Source organism: Tupaia chinensis, unplaced genomic scaffold (genome assembly GCF_000334495.1).
Source record: "Tupaia chinensis unplaced genomic scaffold, TupChi_1.0 Scaffold000346_1, whole genome shotgun sequence".
In the NCBI taxonomy this organism is placed as follows: Eukaryota; Metazoa; Chordata; class Mammalia; order Scandentia; family Tupaiidae; genus Tupaia; species Tupaia belangeri.
Genome location: NW_006159840.1, coordinates 599,736 through 615,520, shown reverse-complemented (window position 1 = coordinate 615,520; position 15,785 = coordinate 599,736). Strand labels below are relative to the sequence as shown.

Genomic DNA, 15,785 nt, shown 5'->3' with positions numbered 1-15,785 from the left:
TGTCCCTCTCTGGTCAAATTAAGAAATAAATAAATCAGGTTAAATAAAATGATATTTAAAAAAATAAGTGAACACTGTACAATGCCTCAGTTATTAAGGGAGCCAACCTCCAAAATATGTACACATGAATAATTAAATATAAACTGAAAACTACTGAAATATATCCCCTTCTCAAACACTCTAAAATGTATGCACTGTTACAGAAACAAAGTATTTTAACTAAAAGCAGAAAAGAAAATTCAGAGAAACTCTCTCAAAATCAAAACTGAGGGATGGAGATCAGCAAATGGCATAAAGGTTATGCTGTTGGACAATTACATGGTTGACAATGGTTTGAGTTCTGGACTCAGCGGCTGAAAACTTATGCCAACACATGTGCATGTGTGCCCAAGATCCCGAGAGGAGGAATTTGGTGGTGTGGCCATCTCCCTTACAGGATGATTTCTTGCTTTCTATCTCTCTGGCAAGCACACACAACCTATAGCAAAAATTTCTCTTAAAGAAAAAACAAGAAAACAAAACAAAACAAAAACCTGTGGGCTGGACTGATAGTGCAATGATCGAGCACTCTGCATATAGAACAAGATCCAATATGGCCAACATTAGTTTAAATCCCTACCTAAGTGGCTTGAAAAACATGCCAAGTGCATTGTGCATGTATGCTCCAAATCCTGACAGGATAGAGAAATGGGTAAAAAGGTTAATGGCATAACCATACCCCACTGGAGGATGCCAAATGCATGTATCATCTGGCAAAAAATAAACAGATAGGAAAGTTAAAAAAAAAAAACCAGACACAAAACAAAACCCAGGGCCAGCTGTGTGGCATGGTGGTTAAGGCAGCCGTATCATGCGTTACCAACCACATGGGGCAAGCACCAGCCTTCATGGCCTGAAAAATACTATTGGTTCATGTGCACTCATACACCCGATAAGTGGAGACTAGGAGAAAGAAATTGTGCTGTGACCGTGCTCTTTTGTGAGTGTTTTCTCCCTTTCCCTCTGTTTCTCTCTAGATAGCACACATGCCATCTGGGGAAAAGACAAAAACAAAACCATTCCATCTGAGTTATTCCAGACAGACATGATTTAGCATTATTCATTTCAAATTAATGATGTAGTTATAGTATCTAACAAACTCTGGCTCATAGCCTAATTTTACAAAACAAAACTCACCTATTTATAAGTGATTAAAAGAGACTATGATTCTTTAATATAATGGAAAAGCCATGCAATCATTAAAAGCACAGTAGTTTAGATGTATGCAAAAAAGAGAAAAAAGTCCAAAAAATAAAGTAGGAAAAGGAAAAAAAAGTTTCAAGTCCTTTGTATGTATGGTATGATCACACTTCTTTGATATACACAAAATGATTGTACATGAATAAAAATTATCTTGATGATATCCATGAAACTGAACAACGGTACTGCTCCTGGAGAACAGAATGACCCTCATGTTTCATCTCCTCCTTTCTCAACAATGTTTCAATTTTATACATGAGTATGTATTACCTTATTAATTAAAAGAAGAAATTTCAAGAACAAAAAAAAGTCTACAGATCTCAAAGCAACCATTACCTAAGTGGCAAAGAAAAATGCTAGCTAAATTAGAGTGTTATAATACATTTACAAATTACTTCTTGACCTATAAAAATATACATAGGTTACTGCTGTGTGGCATAAAATATATACAAGTCTTAATGGAAGAACAAACAACTAATTTCAAACACAGTTGGTTACTTACCCTGCAATCTCCACAAATAAGAATTTTGAAGCAAATTTCTTGTTCAAAAGTGACACAAAAGACTTCTTCAACCCACCCACTGCCCCACAATCAGTTCCCTAAAGCATGAACATACAAGATACTTACAATTGATTTGAGTGATTAAGAGAGAACTTAAGTCACCCTTGTTAAAACTGCACTTAAACGTTGGGACAAGCTGGAACATTTATCTTCCACTCATCTTAGACTCCATTATCACCAAGTGTAAATTCGAATTGGTGACTTAAAGAATGATCTGAGGAAAAAATTGACCTCCAGGATTGGATGGAAGCATGAAGAAAATAATGCCTCATTTATCTAAATGATCAAATGAATTTACTATAAATGATCACTAGACCTTTTGTCAATTCACACAATATCTTACTTGCCAGCCCACAGTTCCAATACAGTATTTCCCCAGTCTTCTGACAGGCACCCTGTGAAGCTGTCCCACATTAACTTCTACTGCAATATCCTGGGACAAGGTGTCAAAAAGTAACAAATGTCAAGTCCCCTTGTCTTTTATGATACCAGCTGGAATTAAGTAGGTTTTTCAAAAATGAGATACAGCCTTTTCCTTCACTTTGAAGAGCACAGCAACAATTTTTCCAAAATCAATCTGCTCTCTACAGCGCCCCCCAAATTAAAATGTTAAGAGTGCAACAAAATCATAGTATTCCTAGAACTTAAAAAAAAAAAAAAAAAGCAACTATTTCAAGGCACATTTAATTTAATATAAAGAGTGCAATACAAAAGGTTTAAATACAATGAAGGAACACATTCCCCCATTAACACCAACGACAATGCTCTTTTAACATGTGCCTGTTGAATGGAATGGGGATTTCATAATGTTCACTACTGGAAAAAAAAAAAAGTAACACAGTAGGTCTCATCACAGTCAATGTCCTTATACAATCTAGTTGTGAAATGAATGCTTATAATGCTTCAAACAGTTTTGACCTGGAGTTTGATACCACACCTTCATGTTTGTACAGTCCTCAGTAAGATTATCTACAGTTTTTGAAACCATTCAAAGAACAAACCATTGATTAAAACCACATCGATTTAAGGCTCAATCAAGTAGAACAGAGCCCCAAATTAAATGGTTAAAGATATGCACTACTTGTACTGACATCTATCATTTGATTCTCTCATGACTATTAGAGTTCGTTCTTAGCAAACTGGAATTTTACATGTTCAATTCATGATTTAAAATCTCTAGGTTTTCATTCCTCCAAACAGTCTGAAGACACAGTGTGCCACAGACTTAAGACTTCTGTTTCTCCCTCTATTTTCTTCAAACAGAAACATTTCTCAAGTGTCTACATGTTCTAGGAGGGGAATTTTTCGGAGATGACCACGTCTTCGGAATAGTCCGACGGCATCAGGCCTCTGAAGCAAGGGGAAGGGGAAGAGAAAAAAGCTGAAATACAAGGTTCATCTGGTAAGTTTACATTAACCATTACAAGCTGGACAGAATAAGAATGTGGCTTTTTTTTGGCTCAAAAAGTCTGAGTCTTGGTGTGGAAACGAGTACTTGGCTGTCCCACCACAGCTTTCTCGTAGTGGGACTGTCAGGGAAGTCTTGACTGGGGAGTATGATTTGTTTACCTATCAGGCGTAAACTTCCAGGCACTCAGTTCATTTTGGGCTTGTTCCAGTTTGTCTTTAGTCTGTTCCAGTTCACCTTTCATTTTTAGGAAAAACAAGTTGATCGCTGGGTCTACCATTGTTGATCTCAGTTGGGCAACACTCGGCTGCTGGACTTGCTTGAGGTACTGGATTTGAGTCTGCGCAAAGCAAAAGAACCAATTACTAACAAATCAAAGGAAACACACATAAGAGGTAAACTCCTTCCTATTTGATTTATCATCTCATTAAGCCCTTCTCCCCTTTGACCTTAAACTGTCTAGAAAAGGTACAAATTAAAAAGAACTACTGAGCGGCCAGCATGTGGCATGGTTGTTAAAACACTGGGCTCCCATGTGGCCTACTGCAGTTTGAGTCTTGGACCTGAAGGCTTGAATATCAAACTGGATACATGTACTGAGAGAAGCATGGAGGAGAAGGGATTGCTGTGTGAACCACCACCCTAGGCTGTGAGATTTCTCACTTTCCCTCTCTCTGGTAAACACAGGTGCCCTATGGCTAAAACCTTAAAAAACAAAAACAAAAACTCTATTTAGCCAGTCTGTGGTATGGTAGTGAAAGCAGCTGGATTCCACATGGTCAACTGCATGGTTGGAGCTTCAGACCCAGCAGCTTGAAAATGCACCAGGTGTACATGTATGTGTATCCAAAGTCTCAAAAAGAAGGGGATGGAGAAGAAGGGATTATGGCATGGCCATTCTCCCACAGGGGATGCTTTCTCATTTTCATTCTCTTTTTCTTTCTTTTTTTGGAGAGGTTTTTTTCGCTATAGGGCGCGTGCACTCGCCAGACAGACAGAGAGAGACATAGAGACATAGAGACAGAAAGCGAGAAATCACCCCCCAGGGGGAGTGGTCACGCAGCAATCCCTTCTCCTCCATTTTCCTCTCAGGATCTTGGGCACGCATGCACATGCGCCCGGTTTGAGTTTTAAGCCACTGGGTCCAGGATGCGAACTGCGGTCAGCTACGTGGGAACCCAGCGACATAGCCATTACGCCAACTGCTGGTTCCCATCATTCTATTTTTCTAGTACACACACTCTTGTCAAATTAAAACCTTGCCTTCCCCTCAAGGGAACAAAAACACCAACTATTTATTTAAGGTTATTTGTGTAGAAATCAAGGTCATGTTACTGCATCCCCACATTTGGGACTTTAAAATAAAAAAGTTCTATCTTTGCCACCAGAATAAAAACAGTACAAAAAGGACTGACTCATGGCACAGTAGTAATGGACTACTAAAGAAAAGCCAGATCTAGGACCAGCAGATGGAGTAATGATTACATGGCTGAATTCCTATGTAGTTGATCATGGTTTGAATCCTGGACCTGGCAGTTTAAAACTCATGCCAGGCATAAGTGCATGCATGCCCAAAATCCTGAGAGGAGAATGGAGAAGGGATTGTGGTGTAGCCATCTCCCCTGGGTGGTTATTTCTCATTTTATGTATCTCTGGTGAATGGATGCACCCTATAACAAAAATCTCTCTCTAAAAAAAAAGAAAAGAAAAGCCAAGCCAGATCCTACACGGGAACTACACTTAAAATCCTGGCCCCAGTCGCCTGAAATGTAGAGGGTTCCTTTGTCATATATGCACTCAGTCATGAATAAAGAAAACAAATAAAATAAAGTCCCCCAAAATCATTATAATTATTAAAAATGCTCACACCAGCCAAAAGAAAAAAAAAAGTTTCTCACTTTCCCTTTCTCTCTCTCTCTGTTTCTATCTGGTGAAATTGATAAATGATAATAACAAATGCAATTAAATAATTAATAAGCCTTGGGGAAAAAAGGAAACATTTCAAAAAAAGGGGGACCAGCAGTTGGTGTAATGGCTATGTCGCTGGACTCCCATGTAGTTCGAGACCTGGACCCGGTGGCTTAAACTCATGCTTGGTGTGCGTGTGTGCGTGCCCACCCAAGATCCTGAGAGGAAAAGGGATTGTGGTGTAGCCATCCCCCCCTGGGGAGTGATTTCTCCCTTTCTATCTCTCTTTCTGGTGAGTGCACATGCCCTATAGCAAAAACCTCTCAAAATAAATAAATAAATAAATTGATTGATTATAAAACAATACTTATATCTACACGAGTTTCAAAAGAGCTTTATAAAAGCAAACTCAAGAGCACGTTAAGCCAAAATAAAGTGTATGTTCATTGTTTTCCCCTTCTGAGCAGAACTGAATTGTAAATCAAGAAGGTAAGTCAACTAGTCTGAACTGATTATTAAAAAATAATAAGCTGGGGCCACCAAGTGGCGCGGTAGTTAAGGGCGCTGGATTCCCAAGTGGCCGACCACAGTTCAAGTTCCAGACCTGGTGGCTTTCTCTCTCCCTCTCTGTCTCTCTTACTATCCCTCTCCAGTCAAATTAAAAAAAAAGAAGTAAATAAAGTTTGATGAAATAATTATTTTTAAAAAGTTTTAAAAGCCAATTGTTCAAGGATATGGTTACAGTTCAATGTCTGAAACAGAACTAGAATTTTAATTCTCAGGTTTCTTGATTCCCAATCTAGAGTTTATACCACCTTACCAGAACCCTTCTACTTACACATTAAACCTTCAATTTTGACTTCAATTGTACTGTTTGTAAGTACACTAAAAATACATTTCTAAAATGTGAAATACAATTATTAGCATATAATTTTACTCATACCCAAAGTAGATTTAATGCTTTAATCAAGATTACAGTTATAATTTCTGACCATAAATTGAGTAAAAGTCACAAATATATTAAGTGGACTAAGAAATATATTTAATCGAGCAAATGAATATTCCTCATTTAACTTAACGATGATTTTAAAAAGTAATTAATTATTAAATTCCCACCTGCTGGGACCTGCAGGTGGCATAGTGGTTAGGGCACTGAACTCCCACATGGCCGACCATGGTTTGAGTCCTGGACCCAGTAGCTTGGTTTCTCATTTTCCCTCTCTCTTTCTCTCTCACTCTGTCCCTCTCAGGTCAAATTAAAATAAACAAATAAAGTTAAATAATTCTTAAAAAAAATAAATAAATCCCAGTCGACTATTTTAAAAAAACAAACAACAATAGCTTTGATCAGCAGGTGGCACAGGGTTAAGGCAGCTAGATGCATGTCCGTGCCCTGAATCCCAAGAGGAAAATGGAGGAAGGGACAGTAGTAGTGTGGCTATCCTCCCGGGGGGTGGGGGGTGATTTCTCACTCTTCTCACATCTCTCTCTGGTGAGCATACTCACCCAATGACAAACCACAAAAAGGGGAGAAAAAAGAAAATGTACAACTACTTATTCAATACAAGGCCAACAATGGGACATGCCTTATAGTGCATATATCATGTGCTGTGGTTATAAAACAGTCTCTACAACACAGCTTGGACATAGTTACTAGTTAAGTTTACAAAGTCCCAATAGTCATATTTTTTGTCATAAAGAGAGGCAAATCTGAGTAGGATAAATTCCATGTGAAAGAGAAGAAAAAACCAAGCAATATGTTTTAATTAGTTTTTACTCCTATTTTGACTAGCAAAAGACTAAATGAAAGTCAGGGTACCATTAAGAGCAAAACACAGGCTTTTACCTATAAACAAAATAGAGTTAAATGAATATTATAAAAAGCCAGGAAAAAACAATTTCTTTGGCTAACCCATGCCTTACACTGAAAATTAGTAAATGGGCTACCAATAGACAGAAATATAAAAAATAATGAGATTAAAAAGATGGGAGCTGGCAGGTGGTGTGGTGGTTAAGGGTGCTAGACTCCCTCCCACATGGCCCACTGAGGTTCAAGTCCAGGACCCAGTGGTTTGCTCCCTCACTTTCTCTCTCTCATTCTGTTCCTCTCTGGTCAAATAAAAAACATAAATAAAAGTTAACTAAAATAATTATTAAAAAAAAACCTAAAACATGATACCAGGGAAACAGACCTACGGAGAAAAAACAGATTCCTAAGGATATATATTTTTTTTACCCTGTGCCTAGCTTAATTCAAAACACCTGGAGTAAAAATGGCAGCTCTTTTTTAAACAAATAGAAACAACCCTGCTGAAAGTCAATCCACTATTTGCTTTACCCATTTATCCCCCTCCTCTGGTATCACTTTATTCCTCTTTTCTACCCTTTAAATTCTGTTACCTCCAAATTCCTATTTCACAATTCCTCTAGAGCCTATATATTTTCCATAGTCTCACTTAAAAAAAAAATCTCAATCTCGTCTATCACTAGTAACTCCCTGTGTAAACTCAATCTCATTAAGGAAATGATCTTTGGTCAGCTGTGGGGTGGTGATTAAGGTCGTTGTAGTTCGAATCCTGAACCTGGTCCTTTGAAAAACATGCCACGCTCAAAATTCCAAGAAGAAAATGGATAAGGGACTGTGCTGTAGCCATAATCCACCCTGAGAGGTGTTACCTCATTTTCTGTCTCTCTACACATATCCTCTAGCAAATCTAAAAAAGGAAAAGAAAAGATCTTCAGCTGGCCCTGTGCCACAGCAGTTAAGGGCTATGTGGAGGAAGTAGATCTCACATGCCCAACTAAAGTCTCAAAGCCAGCTTTGGTGGCTTCAAAAACATGCAAGGCAAGTGTACATATACACCCAGGATCCTGATGGGATGGAGTAAAGGAGATTGCCATGTGACCAGGTCTCATTGGGAAGGGCACATTCTCTCCTTCTGGCATGTGTGGTATTTATTTAAAAAACAAAAGAAAAACACCTCTCAAAAAAAAAGAAAAAAAAAAAACCACAACAACAAAAAAAACCACTTATCTCTTTTTGATGTATAACTACCTCCTACTCAAATGGCCTCAAACTTACTTCTTGCCCCAATTCTCAACAAACAACCTTTTGCCAAAGTGGTCAATAGCCTCGTAACTGCCAAACCCAACAACTTAAAAAAATCTCTATCTTAGAGAACCTTACTTATGCCTTTGACATCATTAATTGCTTTTCTTGGCAAGCACACAATGCTCTATAGCAAAAATCGCTTCAAAAAAAAAAAAAAAAAGAAAAAAATCCATGCTGGGTATTGAATGCATGTGTGCCCAAAATCCCGACAAGAATGGCGAAGGGACTGCAGCATGGCTATACCTTCTGAGGAGTGATATCTTGCTTTCTATCTGTCCCTCTGGTGAGTGTGTGTGTATCTATTAAATAAAAATCTAAATAAATAAATAAATAAATGCTTCCTAACTGATTTTCTTGCCATAAGTGCTGATCCTCTCAAATCCATATTCCCTACTCAAGCTACAAAGATCTATCTAAAATGCAAATCTGACCAACGACATAAATCTGTTTAAAAATTCTTTAGTCCTGGGACCGGCAGGTGGCATGGTGGTTAAGGGTACTGGACTCCCACATGGCTTACCACAGTTCGAGTCACAGACCTGGTGACTTGCTTTCTCACCTTGCTTTCTCTCTGTCCCTCTCTGGTCAAATTAAAACATAAATAAAGTTAAATAAAATAATAATTATTTTTTAAAAAATTCTTTAGTCCTGCTGATTCCTCTGCCTGGTGGTTAAGGGAGCCAGATCCACATGGACAATAACAGTTCAAATCCCAGTCCCAGTGGTTTGAAAAACATACTAGCACATGTGCATGTATGCCCAAAATCCTGACAGGATGGAGAAATGGAGAAAAGATTGTGGCGTGTATATACTCTACTGTGGGGTGACGCCCCAACCCCTGACAACAGTAATAATAATAAAAAATTCTGGCAATAATAAAAAAAAATTCTTCAGTGGCTCTCTCTCACCTAGAATCCCACCTAAGATTCTAGATCTTGACCTGAATGACTCTTTTCACCTTCACCTGAAATTTCATCTGAGACTGCCATGTACGAGGATCTTTAAAAAAAATTCTTTAGAAATAATAATAATAAAAAAACTATGGATGCATTTTACTTTTTTGGGGGGGAGGGGGAGGTGTTTGCCTTAGGGTGTGTGCACTTGCAGGAAACAGAGACAGACACACACAGTGAGAGAAAAAGTGAGAAACCACCTGGTGGGAGGGATGGCCACAGTGCAATCCCCTATTCTACATTTTCCTCCTAGGATCTTAGGAATGTATTCACATGCAACTGGCTTGATTTTTTTTTTGGCGGAGGGTGGGGGGAGTTGGGGGGGTTTGCTATAGGACCCATGCACTCACCAGACAGACAGAAACAGAAAGACAGAAAGTGAGAAATCACCTTCCAGAGGGGAATGACCAAGCTGCAATCCCTTCTCCTTCATTCTCTCAGGATCCTGGGCATGCACACACACGCGCCCAGCGTTGAGTTTAAGCCACCAGGTCTGGGACTCAAACCATGGTCGACTACATGGGAGTCCAGTGACATAGCCATTATGACAACTGCTGGTCCCATACCTCACATGATTTTTAAGCAACCAAGCCCAGGACTCTAACTGTGGTCAGCTATGTGGGAGTCCAGTGCTGTAACCACTATGCCATCTGCTGACTCCTATATATTTTTAATTTCCTAAAGGATGAGTATGCTCACTAGAGACAGAGAGAAAGTGAAAAAGCATCTCCAGAAGAGATGACCACACTGTAATCCCTTCTCCATTCTACTTTCAGGGTTTTAGGTACACATGATCACATGTCCATGCTTTTTAAGCCACTGGGTCCAGGTCTTGAACCAAGTAGCTGTCCATGTGGGATCCAGTTGTTTTAAACACCACGCCACCTGGCTGGGCCTGGATTTCAAAATTTCTTGTACAAAAATAAAACTTATATTTCATTTCCACTTTTCAAGAACTTTTAAAAGTTCTCTTGTATAATCTTGTCCTTTGTGCTTTTTTTTTTTTCCTGCTACCCTACCTATAAAATCTTACTCTGTATTGTAACTGAAATGATGGTGTAATGGTCACATCACTGGATTCTGACATGGCTAACTGCAATTTGTGTCCAGACCCAGCAGTTTGAAACTCATGACAGGCACGTGTGCGTGGGTGAACTATGATGTCAAAACTAAAGATTGAGGGACCGGCTGGCAGCACAGTGGTTAAGGCACTGAGCTCCCACATGGCTGACCACAGTTCAAGTCCCGGACCTAGTGGCTTGAAAACCACACCAGGTCTATGTGTGAGCATGACCAAAATCCCAAGAAGATAAAAGAGAAAAGATTGTAGCATGGTCATCCTCCCCGGGAGGTGATTTCTCATGTTCTCTCCCTCTCTGTCTCTAGGCCAGTGCACATGCCCTATGCAAAAACCTCAAAAAAAAAAAAAAAAAAAGTAGGAATCAAGGAGAGGGAAAGAATTTAAGACAGCTGTGTTAATGAATCACTACCAATTTCACCATTCATCTAAGTGTTGGCACTTTAAAGGTAAAATTTATTCCTTTGCATAATACAGAAATCTGTTAAAACATTAATGATGTGCAGGAAAAAAGTTATCAATAATGAGAATAGAAACTAAAATGACAGAAACAAGAAGAAAAAATGATGGAAAGGTGGAGAAACAATAGAGACTATTCTTTTCATTGGCAAAGTTACAGGCCAAGAAGTTACTTTGGGAAAGGAAACAAAGTGGGAAAAGACACTGGAAACATGAACAATCTGCACAGACAGTAAAAGGATAGCAATTAAGCCCTAGAGAACATTTTATTTCCATTCTATTTCTAGAAGGAACAGGATAGGACTGTCCCATTATTTTAAGTTTTGCTATAGGATGTGAGCTCTTGCCAGACACACACACACAGAGTGACAGAGAGAGAGAGAGGAAAAGTGAGAAATCATCCCTTAAGGGCATGGGCATACCACGATTCCTTCCATCCTCCTCTTGTGAATTTGGGCACGCGCGCGCACACATACACGTGTGTCTGGTGTATTTTTCGAACTATTGGGTCTGGGACTTGAACCACATTATTAGTCATGTGGTATCCGGCCACCTCAACCAGCACATAACGGGCTGGCGCCTGTCCCAACATATTTTTATCAATAGTATCTTTACCAGCTAGATTATTATTATTATTTTTTTTTTTTTTTTAAGATTTTGCTATGGGGCGCATGCGCTCACCAGAGAAAGAGAGTGAAGGAAAGTGAGAAATCACCCACCCCCATGGGGATTGCCATGTTGTAACTCCTTCTCTTCCATTTCCCTCTCAGGATTCTGGGCACACATACATGCACAGGCACCCAGCGCCAAAGTCCAACAATCGAACTGCAGTCAGCCATGTGGGATTAACCAACATACCACTTGCTGGTCCCCAAATAATCAGATTTTAAAATTAAAAACAACAAGGATAGAGCTGCCTCTAATTTGTAAGTATAATATATACTAAAAACCAAAGGAGTGGCTCAGACTGTCAAAGATGGCATAAGATCGAGCATAAATTATGAGGTACTGGGGTGTCAGAAAAGTCACAACACATATTTGCATAGAAAAATGCGTCGTGACTTTCCCAATGACTTAATACATTATCAGACACGTCACTAGATTTCAAATTTATGTAAACATGACGAATAATAGAAATAAAAGCTCTAACAATTAAAAGGAGACATTACACAAGTTGCTGACACTAGAAAATAAAGCTTGATGCACAGAATTTAAGAGAAGAGTTTAATTAGACTGCTCATCTAAAACTGCTTGCTTAGACAGTGAAAGTAATGAAGCCAAAAACTCCTTTGATTATACTCTCAGACATCAAGCTGTCTGAAAAATATCTTGAATTGAAATACTTATTCTCATTAAGCAAGGAAATTTCAGAGAATAACTTAAAATTCTGCCTTTCTGGACACACATACACACAAATAATAATAATTAATAAATCTAAATGATGAGGGAGTCAGCAGGTGGCATGGTAGTTAAAGCCACCTGGACTCCCATATGGTTGACCAGTTTGAGTCCTGGACCTGACAGCCTGTTTTCTCACTTTCCCTCTCTTTAGCTTTCTAATAAGTGTGTGTGCCCTATAGCAAATTAAAAAATAATAATATTGATAAATAAATGTAAATAATTCTTTAAAAAAATCTAGCAATGAGGAACTATCTACCAAATTTTACATTTAGTATATTTATATCTCAAAATGTATGTACATTGACAAAATATTTATATTTAGCATTAAGTATTTAAAATTAACAATGTGTATTAAAAACCAACTCTTCAACTAAAGACTTAAAAAATTTGAAATACTACTTACAGTACACTCTTGCATCTCTTGTTCCTTGGTCGCTAGTCGCATTACAAGGATGTTTTCTCTGCGTGCAGATTCTTGCTGTTGTTGCTTTAGTTTTTCTTCGGACTCCCTTAAGCCAGTTACATCATTAGCTAATGATTAAAAAAAAATCCAAATATTATTAATAATTTCAAAACTGAATTAACCAAAAGAAAATTCTAATTACCTCTGTCAAGAAGAATAAAAACATGGTAAAATAAATTAATCAAGTTATTTCCATCCTAACTACTTTTTGAACAAGGATATTTGTTACTAATCATGAGAGTTCCTTTAGGAGACAATAGTGTGCTCCACAACTCCTAATTCATTTTGGACTGAATTGTTTCTGAAGTCCCAGCAGATCACAGGAAATTACATTATCTGCATTTGCTTATAGTATATAAAAAACCTAATTAAAACTTTGTAACCCATTCCTTATAAAAATACCAACAACTGAACAATTAGTACTTTAAATCTTTATAATGTTCATGATGTCTATGGATTATAATATAGTCATACAATTATTAAAATCTTAGAATAACACTAAGACTGGACTTGGAAAACTATCTTGGTTCTTATGCTCACAAAATAATGCCATTCTAACTCAGTAACAGGTGAAATACAGTTTTATAAATAGTTTCACATTACACCCTGTATATTACCTCTAGAAGATTTCGGTAAACGTGTAGCTGTATCTTTTTAAAAACAAAACAAAACAAGGGAACCAGCAGTTAGCATAATGGCTATGTCGCTGGACTCCCACGTAGTCGACCGCGGTTCGTGTCCCGAACCCGGTGGCTTAAAACTCACGCCGGGCGCGTGTGCGTGCGTGCCCAAGATCCCGAGAGGAGAATGGAGGAGAAGGGATTGCGGCGTGACCATCCCTCCTGGGGGGTGATTTCTCGCTTTCTGTCTCTATGTCTCTGTCTGTCTGTCTGGCGAGCGCACGCACCCTACAGTGAAAATCTCTCAAAAAAAAAAAAAACCAAACCAAACCAAAACAAAAAAACCCTACCTATCTATCTATCAATCTATTGGAATTTTTGAGCTGGGTTTGGGACCTGAACCACAGTTAGCCATGTGTGAATCCAGCACCTCAACACCACACCACCTGCTAGTCCAATATCTTAATATATTTTAAGCTTTTATAAATTACTGATTGCTCCTACTATCTCCCTTCTAGACTAGTAACTCATGTTTCAATTCAAATTTCTATATAAGAGAGGTTAGGGACAAATCGAGAAAAGTTTTAAATAACAGTAGTTTTGAGTTAGGCTAGCTACACTATACTCAAACCCTTGCACATAATTTTACTAAAAGTCATGCCATTATATGTCTGTGCATTCACAGTAACGGAATTTCTAAAGAACCTCACTCATCGTCCTATTTTCCATAACCCTACACAATTCATGTACATAGTTCTTGTAATAAAATGTATGAGTAAAAATTACATTTGCTGGGGCCAGCAGGTGGCATGGTGGTAAAGGTGCTGGACTCCCAATGTTTGAGTGTAGTTTGAGTCCTGGACCTATCTATCTATATCTAGATCTAGGTCTATTATCTGTTTTTATCTCCTCCTATCCCCCCCCCCCCGCCCCGCCCTGCCATGTGCCATATAGAAAAACTGAAAAAACGGGCTGGCAAGAGCCATGATGGTTAGGGTACTGGACTCCCACATGATTGACCACAGTTCAAGTCCTAGACCTGGCAACTTGTGTTCTCACTTTATCTTTCTCTCTCTCGTCAAATTAAATAAACAATTATTTTTAAAAAGAAAAAAAAAAAATTCTTTAAAAAAAAATCACATTTGCTTTAGTAAAACCCACTATCCTTTATGTTTCTAACAACAGTCTAAAAAAACACTATTCACTCTGTCCTTAGGAAGCTAGAACTCAAATAAACTTACAGTTAAGATCTGTGTACTTGCCCTCCAAGGCTTGCACATATGCTTCATATTGTTTCCATCTAGTACAAAAATAAATTCAAGTGTTAGTTGTTTGAAATTGCTTTCATTAGATATACAAAAAAAAAAAACTTATGTAAATGTTTAAATTTTATTTAAGTTGTATTTCTTTCATTAGAGAGACAGACAAGGAGACAGACAGACAAGCACCCTCATGCTGCAGTCCCCAAGACTGCTTAGACAGCTGGGATCATAGGTGAATGCCTAGTGTACCCAGATGAACGAGGGAACTGGATCCTCAATGATTCTACCCTTTCTTTCCTTTTTCTCTTATGTGCTAGAAGGCACCTGTGGTCACTGAAAACAAAAAGAGAAGAGGGGCTGGCAGGTAGCATGATGGTTGAAGCACTGGGCTCCCACATGGCTGATCTCATTTCAAGCCCCAGACCTGGTGGTTTGCTTTTTCACTTTCTTTCTCTCTGCTGAGTGAACGTGCCCTATAGCAAATTAAAAAATAATAATAAATAAAATTAAAACAAATCTTTTCTTTCTTTCTCTCCTACCACCTCTTTTAAGAGATTCTTGCTATAGGGCGCCTGTACTCGCTGGAGAGACAGAAAGCATGAAATCACCCCCCAGGGACAATGACCACACCACAATCCCTTCTTCTCCAATCTCTTCTCAGGATTTTGGGCATGTATGCATATGTGCCTGGTGTGAGTTTTAAGCCACTGGGTCCGGGACTCGAACTGCATTTGACTATGGGGGAGTCCAGCAATGTAACCATTACCGTTGGTCCCAACTAATAATTCTTGGGGGAGCGGTGGGGGTGGGCAGAAAGCAATAAAGTACCCCAATGGGAGATGGTCATGTTGTATTCTTATCTCACCATCTCGCCCCCTTTCAGTACTGGGCAGGCACACACGTGTCCAGTGTGTTTCTCAAGTTGCTGGTCTAGGGAACCAGCAGTTAATGTAATGGCTATGTCGCTGGACTCCTATGTAGTCAACCGCGGTTCGCGTCCTGGACCGGGTGGCTTAAAACTCACGCCGGGCACGTGTGCGTGTGTGCCCAAGATCCCGAGAAGAGAATGGAGAAGGGATTGCGGCGTGACCATCCCCCCTGGGGGGTGATTTCTCGCTTTCTGTCTCTCTGTCGAGCACACGTGCCCTATAGCAAAAAATCCCCCCCCCCCCCAAAAAAAGTTGCTGGTCTAAGACTTGAACTGTGCAGTCAACCATGTAGGATCCAGCTTCCTTAACCACCGTGCCAACAGCCTCCTTAACACCAGGCCACCAGCTGGCCTGAATCCAGCTTCTTTTGATCAATATGTTACGACTGAAG

General features: G+C 39.0%; 1 protein-coding gene across 3 annotated transcripts in view; it reads right to left on the bottom strand.

Moving 5' to 3' along the window:
- The window catches only part of WTAP (WT1 associated protein), a 39,066-nt gene that overhangs the window by 7,501 nt on the left and 15,780 nt on the right, over positions 1–15,785 (bottom strand). For 2 of the 3 annotated variants that reach the window (XM_014589242.2, XM_006152240.3), the window contains exons 4-6: positions 14,445–14,503; positions 12,524–12,651; positions 3,371–3,549 (exon numbers count right to left, since the gene is read on the bottom strand). In XM_014589242.2, coding sequence (XP_014444728.1) covers positions 3,371–3,549; positions 12,524–12,651; positions 14,445–14,503 — 366 coding nt within the window. Of the gene's footprint in view, positions 1–2,939; positions 3,152–3,370; positions 3,550–12,523; positions 12,652–14,444; positions 14,504–15,785 lie in introns of those variants that run through there. The other variant, XM_027773354.1, reaches the window with a different exon arrangement.